The sequence below is a fragment of the Synchiropus splendidus genome, chromosome 6, assembly GCF_027744825.2.
Source record: "Synchiropus splendidus isolate RoL2022-P1 chromosome 6, RoL_Sspl_1.0, whole genome shotgun sequence".
In the NCBI taxonomy this organism is placed as follows: Eukaryota; Metazoa; Chordata; class Actinopteri; order Syngnathiformes; family Callionymidae; genus Synchiropus; species Synchiropus splendidus.
In genome coordinates, this window is record NC_071339.1 from 17,598,406 (window position 1) to 17,614,592 (window position 16,187).

General features: G+C 45.2%; 1 protein-coding gene across 2 annotated transcripts in view; it reads right to left on the reverse strand.

Annotated features, from left to right (window-relative positions):
• Positions 1 to 616: 616 nt before the first annotated feature.
• The window catches only part of raly (RALY heterogeneous nuclear ribonucleoprotein), a 53,177-nt gene continuing 37,606 nt past the window's right edge, over positions 617 to 16,187 (reverse strand). For both annotated transcript variants that reach the window (XM_053868198.1, XM_053868200.1), the window contains exons 5-9: positions 12,929 to 13,074; positions 10,507 to 10,623; positions 9,498 to 9,628; positions 8,140 to 8,181; positions 617 to 1,525 (exon numbers count right to left, since the gene is read on the reverse strand). In XM_053868198.1, coding sequence (XP_053724173.1) covers positions 8,143 to 8,181; positions 9,498 to 9,628; positions 10,507 to 10,623; positions 12,929 to 13,074 — 433 coding nt within the window. In that variant the 3' untranslated portion in view covers positions 617 to 1,525; positions 8,140 to 8,142. The remainder of the gene's footprint in view (positions 1,526 to 8,139; positions 8,182 to 9,497; positions 9,629 to 10,506; positions 10,624 to 12,928; positions 13,075 to 16,187) is intronic.

The following is a 16,187-nucleotide window of genomic DNA, read 5'->3' on the forward strand; positions in this document are numbered from 1 at the left end:
TTTTGGTTTCCATTGTTTTCTTGCATTTACAATTTAAGAAAAAGTCCAAATTCTTTTTAAAAATGTATGATTTATTTTTTCTAAATCCACACAATCTAATCATAATTCAATTATACTACTTCGCTTCCCTTATTTAACATATTTGGTAGATTTTTTTTTTTTGCATCTTGTTTTATGAGGTGACCGTGAGGGTCTCTTATTATTCAGTCTTCGAGATAAGCAGTCAGCACGGTGACTCGGCACCAGTCGGCAAAGCAGAAAATCGGGTTGATTTTTCCTCCAGACTTTTAGTTTCCAGCCTGTTGAATGTTTGTCACTGTTACTCAGAAGCCACGGTGATGTCACACTTGTTGTGAGGAGCTGGAAGAGTCCAGAACAGATGTGACGCTGGACTGGAACCAAACCTGCTTGCTCCACGACAAACATCCTGGTCCAGTTCCTGATCCATGCACTCCAGTTTCTTCACTTCTGCTTCTTGTTTTTAGCATCGTTTCTGGTTAGTCCACAGTTTGATCTCCTTCATTCACTAAGGGAGAAACAGACTGGCTCATGGGTTGACGTGGAGCGGGAGCCGGGCCTCTGAAGTCACCCTTGAATACATGCGTTGGTTCTGAGTTTGACTGTAATTATCAGGGTCTTTGAAGGTGTGAGGAGGAAGTGACCCCACGCCGCCATGCTAACAGCTCCAGCATGTTCCTCTTTATAACCAAGAACGCATCACTGGAACGTCCCCCAGACAAGCAGCAGGCGACGACTTCCTGTCGTGGTCCAGATGCACGGGGGAACGGAGAGAGCAACACAGGTCAAAGGTCATTTTGCACAGACAAGCTTTGCTTCCAATGAGTCTCACAGCAGCAGGTGGACCCTCCAGAATTCTTCGACCTGGGAGGCCTTCTTAAACAAGGGCAGATGAGGAGACAGGTGGGGGCCAACTCCTCCACCTGGTGCTCTTTAAACCAAATCACTGAAATACAACTGAACTATTCAGACGCAGCTCAACATGCTCTGTTGTTTATGTTCTTGATTTACATTTTGTGCTCAACCTGCCTTTTTCATTGTGCTTCCAAAAAAAGTCAAAGCAGTCAAAGAAACAATGTATTTTACACTTGACATCACAGAGAACATAATCAAATAAAAACAAGGTGAAATGAACCAATGTTTTGGTCACATGGTTCCAACACTCTTCATCACACGAATGAGTTTGTGTTCCTCACATCCAGAGTTCGCTGCAGCTTGGTCCCGTGTTCTGCCGCAGAGAGATGCGATCCGACAGCAGCCTGATGTTAAACCGTCCCACGCGGCTCTGAAAGCAGCATCTTGCCGTCTCATCTGCAATGAGCTGAAGAGTTTATGATGCTTCTGGTGGCGGCCCGCTGTTTTAGTATCATCCTGCAGCTTGTGTTTCGGACCGTTTCCTCGCTAGGTGCTTTACAGTTGTTTGTGTGCTCACGTGTCTTTGGGTCCCGCTGTTTCATCACCCTCCTCCCCGTTGGTCAGTCAGGATCTTCCCTCCATCCGACAGTCCCTGAAACAGACGTGAAGGACAGAATACTGATCATGCTCACAAACTCAGCCGCTCCACAACCTGCAAGTTAACATTTCCCAGCAAAAAGTCATTTCTTGACCAATGAAGCCACGGTTCTTCAAGAGCAATTGTAATTGTGTGAAACTCGCTATAAGAGGGATATGATGCTCCTCACCACAGAGACTTCACTAGAAGTTTCCATCTCAGTTGGTTCCTTCTGTCAACTAAGGATGAAGATTGACTCATCGTCATCTTCCTAGAAATGCTCTTGTGGGGACTCTGACCGCCTGTCTGGCTCACGATCGGCCGCCTCTGTCATGTGTGTCCCAGCGCTCTGAAGAAGAAGAACCTTCTCATCTCGAATGACATCATCTTGTAACAACAGAATTTTTTTTTTTTTTTTAAACGTGAAGCTCAGAACTGACACCAGTTTCTCCTGAGGTCCTGTTGTGGAGCAAAGTGGATCAGTCCTGAGGTTCTGGACCAAGCTGATAATTTTCTCAGGTATTCCAGATCACCAGCTGTTCCCCAGTCAGGCGAGCGGATGGAGCGTAAATCAAACCTGTCGGCTTCCAAATATTTGAACCTCAGTCAGCGAGATTTGCACCTTCGTCCTCCAGCAAAGAGTGACGTGGACATCTCAGAGGCTGTGGTCAGGTTGGTGGTCAGGAGCGTCAGTGGTCAGGTGACTCATAGCTGGACTCACAGAGAACAGGCCTCGTGCAAGTTTGGAGGGTTGGATGTTGCTGGAAGACATCCCGGGACGGAGGGTCTGGTCAGGTCAGGAAGAGATTTGTAGGTGAGCGGGAGGATTTAACTGTTGACTTTATTAGGGGCTGGTGAAGATCTACGAGGGCCAATGGCTGCCAGCCTTCAGGCCAGGAGTGGCTCTGGTCCAAGTCTTTGCTGTGAGCCCAAATAGGACTCTGTGTTTGGATGACAGGGCTTGAGAAGGGATCTGGTGATGCAGGTCTTTGTGGGGTCAGTTCACAAGAGCTCTGGACTGTGGAGCTGGAGCAGGGCCAGTATGCAGACGCACGCAGACGCACAGACAGCACCGACTTTTTTTTTTTTGGAAATAGAGTTTTGAAAATTAATTAGAACATTTTATGGTGATACTTTCATTTACAGTTCACTTATATCTTCTTTGGAGTTTAAATAAAATATTTTTTATTTTATGATATTTACACATGGTTTTGTTATATTTATTTTATTCAGATTTTTTTCCACTGTGTATTTTTGTGTATTTTATTTTAGTGTATATTTTTTCTATTTTTTTTTTTTTTGTAAATTTGATGAATATGACTTGCACCTGGTTCTGCTGCTGGTCGCACTTTTCGACAAATAAATATCTTTGCAATGATCACATGATTTCATGTCATTTCACATGGTTTTGGTTTGTTTACGTGTAAGTCGATTAGACCAGACCTCAAACCTGAAGACCACCACGACTCAGTCAACATGTAGAATGAACTAGCAACCGGTCACAGTGGAGGTGCAGTCCGGACTCCCAGCAGTCACACCTCCACAGCCAGCCTCACAAGGAGCCAGTCTTTATTGCAGCCTACTGACTCCTGTAGTTGGGGTCACCTACACTCATCTAAGCTCAGCCTAGATGACTGAGGTCCCACTGATCTAAGAAGGAACCGCAGTCAGGAGCTCTGTGATGGAGATCTTGGTCTGAGGACTGAACTCATGTCCTCACTCGAGAACAAACCCTTAGGGCACTGGAACGACTCCAGCAGGTCATCCTTCCACTGGTGTATACCAAATGCTTTTCTGACAAAGCCCCAGAACTGGGGGAGCTGATCCCCATCCCACTGTGACCTCTTCTCTGTTTAGAACATCTCAGACTCCAGATCCTAACCTCCCTCCCAGCCCCACCTTGACCATTCACCAGACAGCTCCACAGAATCCGCACCAGCAGAGACATAAATCCTGTCTGACTGGGTGATCAAGCACCTTCACGGCAGCTGAAGCACGTCACGTTTATGTCCCGAGACGTTTGCCTGACCCGCCGGGACTCCAACCGTCACCCATGATAGAAGTTTCCCCGAAAAACTCTACAAGTTGAAATGTAGACGTCGACTGAGCGAGGACGCTGATGAGGAGGGACAGACGAATGACATCACAGACAAGTCATGTGACCTGCAGGGCCAAGCTCAACGTAAAGGCTTTCAAACACTCGACAGTGATGATGATGGAGGTTAAATGTTGCTGGGGTGCCGACGAAGACAAGGAAGTTCGGCTTCCCCCCAGAAGCATGAGCTCACAGCAAAACAAGCCGCCGGGGTCAGAAAGTTAAACTGGCTTTAAACCTGTCAGAGAGCCTTCCCATCATGACCTGAGCGCTCGTCTGATGGCGTGACTCTGAGCGCCTCTGCTAACGGCCGGCGGCCGGCGCAGCCTTCTGATTGGTGGACGGGGAAGAGACGGAGGCAGGAAGCTAGAAGATTGATTATTACTATTGAGTCATCTGCAGTTCATTATTGGGGCGGATTACTTTGGCTAGCGAAGCATGCTAGTTTCACGAAGGGAAGGGGGGCGCTGCGCTAGTATATATAGCCTGGCCCAGCAGCGTAGCTACCATTCAGACCGCGGCGAACCATCCATGCTCTCCCCGACTCCACGATTCTTATTTAACTAAACTAAATCAGTAACTTTTTAATCTTGCGTTACACTCACGAACAGAAGCGACTATAAGTGACTCGCCGCGGCACTACGGACGCAACTGAACTGGATCTACGAAGTTCGACGCCGGGATTTGGTTGCTTTGGATCGTTGAACCCGTACTGGTGGACGTAAATCGGACGACAAAAAAAACTAACAGTTTATTAATTTCTGTATTATCAGAAAATTAAAGAAACTTTTTTTTCGTACACGAACGAGGATTCAGGTTCGGACCAGGCGAAACTGACCAAGTGACGGAAGATGAATGAGCAGAGCAGAAGCTGGCCCAAGCGTTTGTTTGGGCCCAAAAGCTTTCCACCAGCAGAACAAAAGATCGGCTGATTTACAACGGACAATTTAACACGCTTCTATTTCTGTCAGTGCCTTCATATCTGTTATTGATCGTGCGTCAACTAACAGGAACCATCTTTGTTTGAGCAGCGACGGATACACACGCGCTTCTGCCGGGAGACCCGCCGGAGGGGAGACCGAGGCAGCAGCAGCTCTGACTCACACGAGTCTCTGGTCAGTGAAGTCGCTCGTGTTGTGGGTTCAACTAGTGAATGAGACACATGAATCCTCCAATAATCAATAAGGGATCACATATAACTGTGGTGTCTCAGTCCCATCCAAACATGAAGCCAAAATGTTTCATTATTCCATATAACAATGATTTTCGCACTCTCCAACTCATGCAAAACTGAAAATCTAAACTAAAACAGTTCATGACCCTCAACTTCATCACATGACTGCAGCATTTGCTTATAGTGAAGGAAACTGTGAGCTTGACGTGTATTTATTAAAATCCTTATGGTGTGATGATGATGGACATGTTCTTTAGTCCAGGCACTTCATTCATTGTATTATTGTTACAACTAAAAATATTAGATACTAATTGTATTGAAATGAACAGGAAATCAGGAAACACATTTAGTTTAAAAAATTATTATTAGTAGTAGTAGTTTGATGAATGAATTTAATGAATGACTAATGAATAAATTTAGTGTTTAAAAGAATTTAAATATGGCATTTGTACTACAATAATAATAATAATAATAATAATAACTATAACATAATATAATAATAATAACAACAATAATAATAACAATAATATAATAATAATAATAATAATAATAATAATAATAATAATAATAATAATAATAATAATAATAAACTCTCTAATAGACAAGACAAGGTAACAGTTTTATTATTATTATTATTATTATTAGTAGTAGTAGTAGTAGTAGTAGTAGTGGAAGTAGTATTATTATTATCAACAGCAATAAGACAATAAATATGAATGAAAGTGGAACTACTTAATACTTCCATCAATAACACATAAACACATCTGTCGTTACATTATGGTGTGCGGAAGCAGAAGTTCGGAAGAATGCAGAATTAAAGATTAAAACAAAACAAATAATAATAACTTAAAAAAAAACTTTTATAAAATAAATAGTTCTGAGCGAAAGTTGAAAAGTATCTCAAAAGAAACTAAAAGTAAAAGTATTCACCACTTCATAAGGCCAATCTTCTGCTAATGTGAAAGGATGTCGGGTTGCACTTCAGACTGGGGAACATATATGTCTTCTTCACATGCGCAGCTCAACATTATAGAGGAGAGATTAGCGCCTGACCCAGCGACACCATAATTACTAACTACTAACAGCAAACCAGCGAGTAGCTAGTTTATTACTGCTTATGTGTTCCACAATCTAAAGTGTTAGAGTCATATAGCTGCTTGGAATCAAGTGCTTGAGCTGTACTTTGAGGTAAAATACAGTCTTTTATGTTTTGTTGTCTTTGTTCATATGGACTATTTGTAATGACCAGTTTGTAGAGTGTGACTTCACCTGGATGGAAACATCAGACGGAGCACTGCGACAGCTACTGTCCTGAATGGTTGAAAAGCCAATGATGGAAGTGTCTGTGTTACATGTTCACTATTTGTAACAAGGAGACAGTGGTGACAGCAGGTTTCATCATCCACAGCGCACAATCGTGAACAAAATAAAAACTGACATGAGGTAAACTATGTTCGGATTCCTGTGTTTTCCACACACAACACCAACATGGACTGAAATGACAATTTTTTTATTTTTTTTTTTGAGTCAACATGTTTCCTGTTGAAGGAAGCACACTCTATACTGTTGAGTTTTTCAACACAAAAGAAGAGGGGAGCAGTGTTCAATACACAATTTAGATTAGACAGTTGTCACTTGCATTTATTGCCGCGTCCAAAAACATGATTATTGATTGTTATAAAAGGCATCTAGCATCTAAACTGCTGAGCTTGTATTGTGTTTGTGAGTAACAGAACTGCAGCTGCAGCCAACTGAGAAGAAGAAACGGCTCAGTTCTTCTGAATGCAACTGAACACTGAATCTACAGTGTAACAAATGACTTCAGCTACAGGTTCTCTAATATCACGACAACAGTAATGATTCAAATAGATATGCCTTATTATTCTTAGATTAGAATTTGTACATTTCCACTAAAGCAGACCTCTGCCAAGCAGCTCACATGCACCATCTGTGTCCAGCTCGGATCAGGACCAGCTAAAGCTGTCCTGCTAAAGCTAGGATACGATTGAATCACTTCACTAAATCAACTCTGTGACTGTGGCGACAAAATGAGTTTCTTCAACACTATGTTCACGTTGTCAGATGAGAACACTACAGTTCCGACACCATGGGAAAACTTCCAAGCCAACGTCGTGGGGACACGGCTTAAGTGGCACTCGAGCTACTTTGGTCTTGGCGAGGCCAACACAATACTTGAAATGTGGCTGAATTCTATGCTGCGTTTTTGTGCAGTCGTGGAACGAGCTGCAAAGCAGGGGCTTTTCTCATCATCAATCATAATAGTGGAGAAACCACAAATCCATTTTATTGGAATGTTCTAGATTGTATTTCAGAGTGGATTGAACCTGCTGAGTCTCAGCTCTGTCACAGTCTCTCTGGAGACGCGGGTGATGAGTCATCCAGACCACACGACAACTTGTCCGTTGACAAACCTGGTCCTCCAAAGGTCTCCAGGCCCATGAAAACACGTTTGACACTTCACTTCTTCTAAGGACCTTTGACCTTATAGGACCAAAACACACTGACTGACTCACTGGCTCATCCCCCCATTCATTCTTTACTCTCACAGTCGGAGATGTTCTCTAGTCAGAGCGGTGTTCTTTTCTCTCCCTCTCAGTCGGCCCTGACACCTCACTCACAGGAGGCATCTCAGAACCCAGGCCGGTCCTCACAAACTGCCTCATGGCTCAGCTCTTTTCCCAACACACATGGCAGCCGAGCTCAGGAGGTTCCAGGTTTCCAGCTGCTTCCATCAACACGTGTGTGTTTATTAATGATGTTGGAGAATGTGAGGATGATGATGATGATGATAATGATGAAGGTCATAGCAGCTGCTGAGAGTGAAGCAGTGGAACGTGATCTGAAGCATCTTTCTTCTGTTACGTGGTCGTCCAGCCGGTCGGGTTTAAATTAGTCGAGTCCGAGTCAATCAGCATCAAGTTTAACCTCAGAACCACGTCGCCAGTTGGAGACGAGTCTCGGCCCCACGACGGGATCCAGCCCGTGCTACGGCCGATCACAAGAGCAGGTTCAGGTTTAACTCCTTCCCCTTCTCTCACTCTCCGTTTTATCATCCTCTCTTTCATGTTTGCTGGCCAGCTGCCTCTGAAGTCCTCCTGATCTCTCACTCCTCACCCCCTGCTCCCTCCCCAAAGCCTCTCCTTCCTCCACTTTTTCACCTCTTTTGTCACATCTTGCCTGTCGCCCTCTGACCCTTCCCTCCTCACTCTCTGGTACTTCCTGTACCCTCATCTCCTCCGTCACTCTCATCTGTCACTCCACTCACTCTCAACACTTCTTCTTCACCTTTGAAAAATCAGTCTACAGTTTTTTTTAAATCTCATTCTCCTCAACACTCACCTCCTATGGACGACTGCAGTCTTCATGCGACGTGCAACAGCTCTGAAGAAACAAGAGAGTCAGATGTTACACACGACAACTGCTATGCACAAACACGCAACAACTGATGGAAGTTATCAGGTGTACAGCCAAACATGGAGGCGTGCTGTGAGTGTTTTTTCATATAGGTGGTGATGAGAAGAGTGATGGCGTGATGAAAGAGTGATGTGTTGACGGAGTCAAAAAGTGATGTGATGATGATGACGATGACGAAGGAGCAGCAGAAGGTGACTTAAGACTGACAGTGTGTTGTTGGCAGAAAAAACATCAAACTAGAGTTCACAGTGAAACAGAGTCAGAAGAAAACAGAACAATAAAAAAACAAAGAAGAACAAAGTTCTTGTCAAAAGTCTTCAACTCTCCATTAACAATCCATCAGTCTTGTCTTCACTTGACTTCAGTGTTATGTGGGGTGTTTTTTGCGTTCATGGCCGTGGTAATATGAAGTGTCACTGAGCACCAACATCCACGATTTACACTCATACACATGATGGACAGTGATGCACGCACACAAACATACACAAACACTTATGTTTGTTTTTCTGCCCCGGTGGAGACATTGTGAGGTTTCTCATTGTCATAACCCTTTCCCCAGCCTCTCACCCTGAACCTAACCATCCAAAACACATGGCTCAACCAGGCTTAACCAGGACTCTGAACCAAACGTAAACCTAATTCTAATAACCCAGTTATTTAATTATAAGTCTTCATCCTCAAATTGAGGCTTGACCTTATGAGGTCCACCCCAAATGGTCCCCACAATGTCTTACGGCCCACACAAAGATAGTGTTTTGTCAAGAATAGAAGCCTACAATGCAGAATGAAGAAGTACACACACACACTAGAGTACATTCCACGGTGGGTCTGTGCTGAACGTTTGACCCCCAAGGACGGTGTAGATGAACACTGGGTTGCAGTTGGACTAAAACTGCAACGCTTCGGGTCAGACAGAGACGATCCTCCGTGAAATGGAGTGAATTGGAGGGCAGCTGGAGCCGGCAGGATCCAGACACAAAATCCTGGCGATTGTTCTGCTGTTGTGATGCTACTGCGGACATCGGCCGGACTCATGCTTCTGCAGCAGAGGCCGAGAATGTCCACTTACAGCGTGACCTTTGGTCAAGACGGTGACCTGCGAATGACCACTCTGACCCGGCTCAGATGCAAAGGTCAACCTGAGACACAGTTGTACTCCTGTGGCTACCTCTGTGTTCTCCCGCTCTTTTGTGAAGTGAAGCTTCATTTTCTGCGTCTGTTGCCAGCGTCCTTAGCGACCGTGTGGAGCTACAACTCTCCAATCAAAGACACCGGCTACATACATCGCTGTCGTCCAGTCGGTGCCCGTCGTCGTCATCTTCGTCCTGCGTCCAGCTGCTCTCCAGGTCTGACCTTGAGGCCTTGTCGTCGTGACACGAGTGTTCACTCAGACACGCTTTGCCGTTTGCTGCCTCTGAAACAAAAAACAAACCAGTGGAACACAGATCCTCGCTGAGACCTTCTGGAGTGGACCAGCAATCCATATAAATATCAACGTGGAGTTCTTTAACACTGTAGAAAACTCAAGTCATTTTTATTCCTGACCCCCAGAGCGGTCAGCCTTGACATAGTCTCTTCTCCAGCCCTTTCTTGGGGCATCAGTACAAGCACTGCTGGTCTCTCTGAACTCGCACAAACAAGAAGCTGACATACTTCCTCTCACGAGTCAGTGGAAAACTGCTCACTGTTGAACTTCTATGACCTTCCTCGGTGCGACTCTCATAAACTGACCTTCCACCGCTTTCATACAAGCTTTTATTCCTGGTCATATGATAGTGATATGATAATAACCTTTTCATCTCCCTTTTTATGAAGATGTTTTCTAGACCAGACAATCTTCTCCACTGGCATTTGGTGCTGGTGACCCCGGCGGTCCGAGAACTTCAGGCCCTTTTACCAGACCCTACAATGTCAAGCCTGAATTTGAAGATGAAAACTACGAGGTCATTATAATTAAGTCTCAGTTTGGTTAAGAGTCCTGGTTAAGCCATATTTTTTGGATGGTGAGGTTTAGGGTGAGTGTTTAGCCATACTTGGGAGTCTTGACAAGCCACCTTCTGGAGAGGACATTCTGCTTTGTGAGGACATTTTGGCCTGTCCTCACAAGGCTTAGAGGGTTAAAACATCAGAAAAAGTAGTTTATTAAAATTGAGCGCAGGTTTGGTTCAGAGTCCGAGTTAAGGCTAGCCATTTGTCTTGGGTCTTTCAGGTAAGGGAGAGAGGCTGGGATAATGGTTATGTCAATGGGATGTCCTCACAAAAATAGCACATGTGTATGCGTGTTGGTGTTACCTGTGTCGGTGAAGCGCGTGTCTTTTGTGATCTGCTCCAGTCGATCCAGCAGGTCTTCTATGTTTGCTTTAATCTGGGTCAGCTCACTCTTGATGGCCTGCAGCTCTGTTCTTCTCCCTGAGGCGGGAGAGACAGACAGAGCAGCCATGTCAGCACGACTCCAACAGAAGGTGGTTCAAGTCTCGTCACACAGGTCGCGACCCACATGAATCCATTTCACAGCAGTGGACGAAACCGCCACCACTGAATGATTGACTGAGGATTGAGTACATGGTATAGACTTTGTCTTCGAGACCATCAAGAACCACCCAACCCAGTATAAACAGACAGACAGGGAGGCAGGGAGGCAGTAAAGGTAGCCCCATCAAACAGCCAGAGATCCGACAAGGTTCTGCTGGTCCGATGACCTGCTTCACTTTGATCAAATCATCTTTGTTGTTGGGCCGTCTGGTCAATTGGACTCACCAGAGTGGACTTCCATCATGTGTCGGGTTCTTCCACAAAGTTGCAGTACAAGTCTGATCCTACTAAAGTAGGTCCTGCGATTTAATGGGTAGATGGCAACAAGAGGCCTGCAGTGGACATGATTCCCTCAGACGTGTAGTCATTCGCTCAGCAGTGAACCGTGAGGACCCGAGGAGCGGTGCTGTTGTTGCAAGTGATTACTCCCAGTCCTCCGATCATGGCAGGGAGCAGAGGTCAACGACGACGCTCCTTCTCAGACGGCATGAATGCACGTCTCTCTCTAGCAACGGATGATTTAAGTGGCTCTGTTCCCTCACGCTAGGATGCTAAACGTCTCCAGGTGTCTCTGGTTCTCCCATGAACCACCATGAGTGACGGAGCCGGTGCTGGACGACACTGAAGGGCTTCACTGTGAGCGGACCAGCACATTTTGATCCTACTCTGCACATCAAAGCAGGTCCACAGATGAAGAACTGAAAAACACAAGTGTGATTCCACCGTGTGAAGCTCAGCAGCCACGCTTCACTGCTCTGCTCCTCATGTGCATATGTTCATATCTCACTTCTCTTCACAGCCTTAAAAAAGTCCAATGACGAGTCAGCTGAAGAGTCACCTAAAAAGTCCATTAAAAGAGTGAATTTGAGTCATCAGTTTAAGAGTCAACTGAAGAGTCCACTGCAGAGTCAGCGGAACAGTCAAAAAGACTCAACTATGGAGCCAACAGGAGTCAAGTGAAGAGCTGACTAAATAGTTAACAGTCATCTACCTAAAGAATTAGAGTCAATTGACTCGCTCACAAGCCAAGACTTGACTAATAAATAAAGGAGACGTGATCTTCACGATAAACCTCTTCTTGATAACGTCAACCTCAAATATGCATCTCCAGTTGTGCTTAACATCCAACCACAGGTGACACAAGTGGATCTTCCGGCATCTTCTGTAAGCGTGTATGAAAGCGGAGCGCGGCGGAGGCACTTCATGGATTCTAAATTGACTCATTTGTTTTTATGCGCCTCATATTTACACCCACTAAATCAACCGGATCTTTTTAGTTCTACATTTTATCACAGAATATAATTTTTTATTGTAAAATGTACTTTTATGAGACGTGGAATGGAGCGAATGACCCGCACGACATCTGCGAATCTTTTTAACGTTTGCTTTTATGATTCCTGAAACGAGGCGCTCTAAAAAAGTCCAGTGTGATACCGTCCGGCCTCATGTGTTGCCGATATCTGTGAGTGGCAGAGCAGTAAAGAATATATACGGCGAGGTGCATCTGACTGCACTGAAAGGCGTTTGACACGGTGCAGCGGCCGTCCGCCTCAGAGGGTGAATTGCTTGATTTGTTGTGTTGGCCTGTGTAGCAATTTGGGAACTTTGCCATTTGCTTCAAAGTCTCCCATAAAGCCCAATCAACCTGCCACTCAATTTATGACAACCATAAAAAGACAGAATCAGAACCGTCAGTCACTTTATAGCGCCCGTAAAATATAATCCGAACTGTCATTTGCTTTACGGCGTCCATAAAAATCAGATCTGAACTGTCAACATCAAGAGAAAAGCCGGTCGTCAGATGAAGCGGCCGCTCAGGCCCCCAGCATGTGACGTGGCCCATGAAGCTCTGAGCGTCAAGGAACACACATGAATGACTCTGACAGACCAAACTCTCAGAGGAACAGAGCTCCCTCAGCTTACCTGAGGAGCATCTCACTCTCTGTGCGCGGTTGAAACACCACAGTAAGGGACGGATTAAAAACCACAAACGCTTTCCACTGGAGGTGAGAAACCCCGGTGCTCACAAATAAAGGCACCATGAAAATGAGGCTAAAGAGGATCTTCTGGTGATTGATGAGGAGAAGGTTTGGAGGCTGATGGATGATCAGGTAGACCTCGGCCAGTCTTCTGAGGAGCAGATGTGATTGTAAAGAAGATGAAGTGCCGGTAAATAACTCACCTCTGGGCCTGGAGCTGTTGCTGCTGCTGTTTCGGGTCAGCAGAGCGACGGGCAAGGTTCTGACCCGTCGCATCACAGGCACCGTGACACGCTTGACCGGCAGGACCCCAGGCAGAGGGGACACTTGACCACGGAAGTCAAACAACCTGAGAGATGAAGACAGGTTGCAGGTGAAACGGAGTCATATAGTCTGTTGAGTCAGTGAAGCAGACCACAGCTCTGTCCGCCACGTGAGGAAAATAAGGAGTGCTGAGCTGAGTCAAAGCTGAGGCCTCATATGCAGCATTCCAAACAGTGTATCCTTAGATGTAAGAAGAACTCATGAACCCAGTGACTCCCATCTGACATCACATAAACGTAGCATTACTTATGACTTCCACCTACATCACTGCTTCAAATGAAATTCATGCTCCCTTTTGTTTGTTTGTCTTTTGCCGTACATCTGTTAGGGATGCACTGATCCTGATCCTGGTATAGGTTATCGGCCCGATCCAGTCTCTTAAAGTGGGATCAGACATCTGTGAAAAATTGCAGATCCGGGAACCGATCCTGGCGTTGAAACTCTGTTGACGTCACACCCCGTCATCATGATAACAAGGCAGCAGCTAACAGCAGATTCAGCGTTGCTGCAGTGGAGTTTTCAGTTTCCATCCGAAAATGAGTGGATCACATCAAAGTCCTGGAATGGGTATTGGAAACATAAAAGTCAGATCGGTGCATCCCTACTTCCTGTCCATGCTCGGGGTGGTGAGGATTCTCCAACTTTCGATCTGGGAAATCTTACGTCGGGCAAAACAACAGGACGCATAAATGGGAATTTGCAAGTTCCGATCACAAATGGAGCGTACCATAACATCGCAGGATAGTAGCTAACAGCTGACTCAAGTTCACCTTCTATAAACCTCATGACCATTAAAAACCATCTGCGACTTTCAGTTCAACTAAAACACAAAGTTTTAATCTCCAGCGTGAACCAGACAGTTGAAGAGAACCGTTCTGGTCCCCCACATGTGCGGCACATTGTGAACCAATAAAAAGCTCCTGGGAAAACACGATAATTGAGTCTTCAGTTGAAGCCAGCGACTACTCTTCTGCTCTCATAATCTGAGCTTTACAGACCATTGCACCTTCATTACCAGCAGATATGCTTCAGCAGCGATGTGCTCAAAACAAACCCAAATGTCTCCGTCACACCAGTCCGTCTGAAAACTGAAACTCACTCAAGAGCATGAAACAGGTGGTCATAATGTTTTGGCTCCAACTCCGGAAGACGCTCTGACCTATTGATGTCTTGATCCCAGCATGTTGAAAAGCGAGCCGCTATAGTTGATTCAGTCCCGGTTCAGTCCGGTCTGGTTCCTGAGTCAGGAACGCTCTCCAGATGAAGATTGACCACCTGAAGTGCTACTGCCAACTCTCAGCTCAACTCTGACACTGCAGTACCACCGGCTCCATCTGAGAGCTTCTCTCTCTCACCACAGAATTATTCTGAACTGAGCGTTTGGTATTTCCTGGTGTCTGGATCAATATGCTAATATCCATTTGATGACTATACATCATAAATCAGCCCGACCTGCGCTGTATTGAATCCAGACTCTCACGCACTCTGTTCCATCCACAGTGTTCTGAGGCCATGAGAGTTGGACGGGAGCTCTGACTTTGCTGACCTACATCTTCACCAGAGGTCCAGAACCACAGTTCTATCTGGTCTCCGTTGACTGATCCAAATCCAAAAGTCCCATCAGCACCTACTGATGGAGGCAACACAAGATGTTCCAGGAACGACGCAGTCCTGGTCGTCCAATGAAGGACGTTTGACCTGAATATAACTTGGTGAATACAAACTTTCACATTTTTTATTTCGATACGAAGCTACTCAGAGATGGAAAAATACACAAAGATCCCGCTCAAGATCCCCAAATTGTCTGGAGAAGAACCCAGCTGCCCAGGAGCCAACCCAGGAGTTTACACAACAGCAACGTGACGAAGCAAGTTCATTTACAAACCAAACAAAACTGTTTCTAGAGATGAACATCTGACAGTGGGGACACAAATATTTGTGTTGTGAAAAAGCACAGAACTGAGTAACCCTGCTCTGTTTATGATTCGCAAATTAAGACAGCAGATTATATTACAGAGTGGGAATCTAATAAAGTTTGCGTACAGGAAATATATCCAGGCAGATGTTGACACTCTAAAAAAGTAAGCAAGCTCAAGGTCTCGAGGGTCAAATCTGACAGCTCCATGGCCACTCCATGGTCACTCAAAACTGGCAGTTAAATAATCTCCACACTCCCTCGAGGTTCTCCACAGTTCTAAAGCTAACAAACCCATCTGAACGATGGTGTGCACACGTTGGAGTGATCTCAGGACACAAGCCTCCAGCTTGCTTTAACCAGTGTTGCAGAGGACGGGGGGGGGTGGGTCTTTGTCAACGCCCGTCAGCAAATAGACAACAGCCGACTGAGCGCATGACACAAGAAGGTTGCGTCCTGAGGGTGGAATCGGCTCAAACTGTGATGGAAGCATAAAAAACACCCATATTTTTTACATTTGTTTTGTCAATATCAACAGTTCTTATGGTGGGTCGGGACCTAAAAGTGTGTCCCAATATTATTTTTTTATTTTTAAATCAGATTTAATTTATTAAATTTCAAGTACAATAAGTTAGGTTCACACTGACCTTCTTCATCTAATGTCTATATAATGCCAATGACTACAATGTGCTGAACAAGACAGCAGTAGAGTTAAAAAGAAATTGTCAAGAAATGGTCAGGTGAGACGTAGAAATTGACAAGGCTCATTTTTACAACCACGTCAAGATCATGCAGTCCATAGTAGAATAAAACCAAACATGTGACAGTTGAAGAGTCAAAAACAATTCTCATGAAGATAACAATAATATTTTGGCTCAACCATCTCTCGGCTTGGGCCAAGAACGGTCAGACACGGTCCAACTGCACGGTGACTCCGGTCCATTAAACTGGCTCAACAAATGTGGAGATAACATCCTGGCTCTGCCCCATGGTCTCCCCCCACCACCAGAGCCAGTGTGTCATTGTTGTTCATCACAACAAAGACAAGCAGATGAACTGCTGCCACAGTGATGTTGGCGGCAGGGTAAGTGCTACAAAGCTTTTTATTATAATATTAAGAGTCTCCCTGACTTGCCCAGAACTTGGTCCAGAACTCGGTCCAGGACTGGCGACGTCCAGGAGCCCGCGGAAAGCTTTTCTGGCAAGGAGCAGCGTAGCAGGAA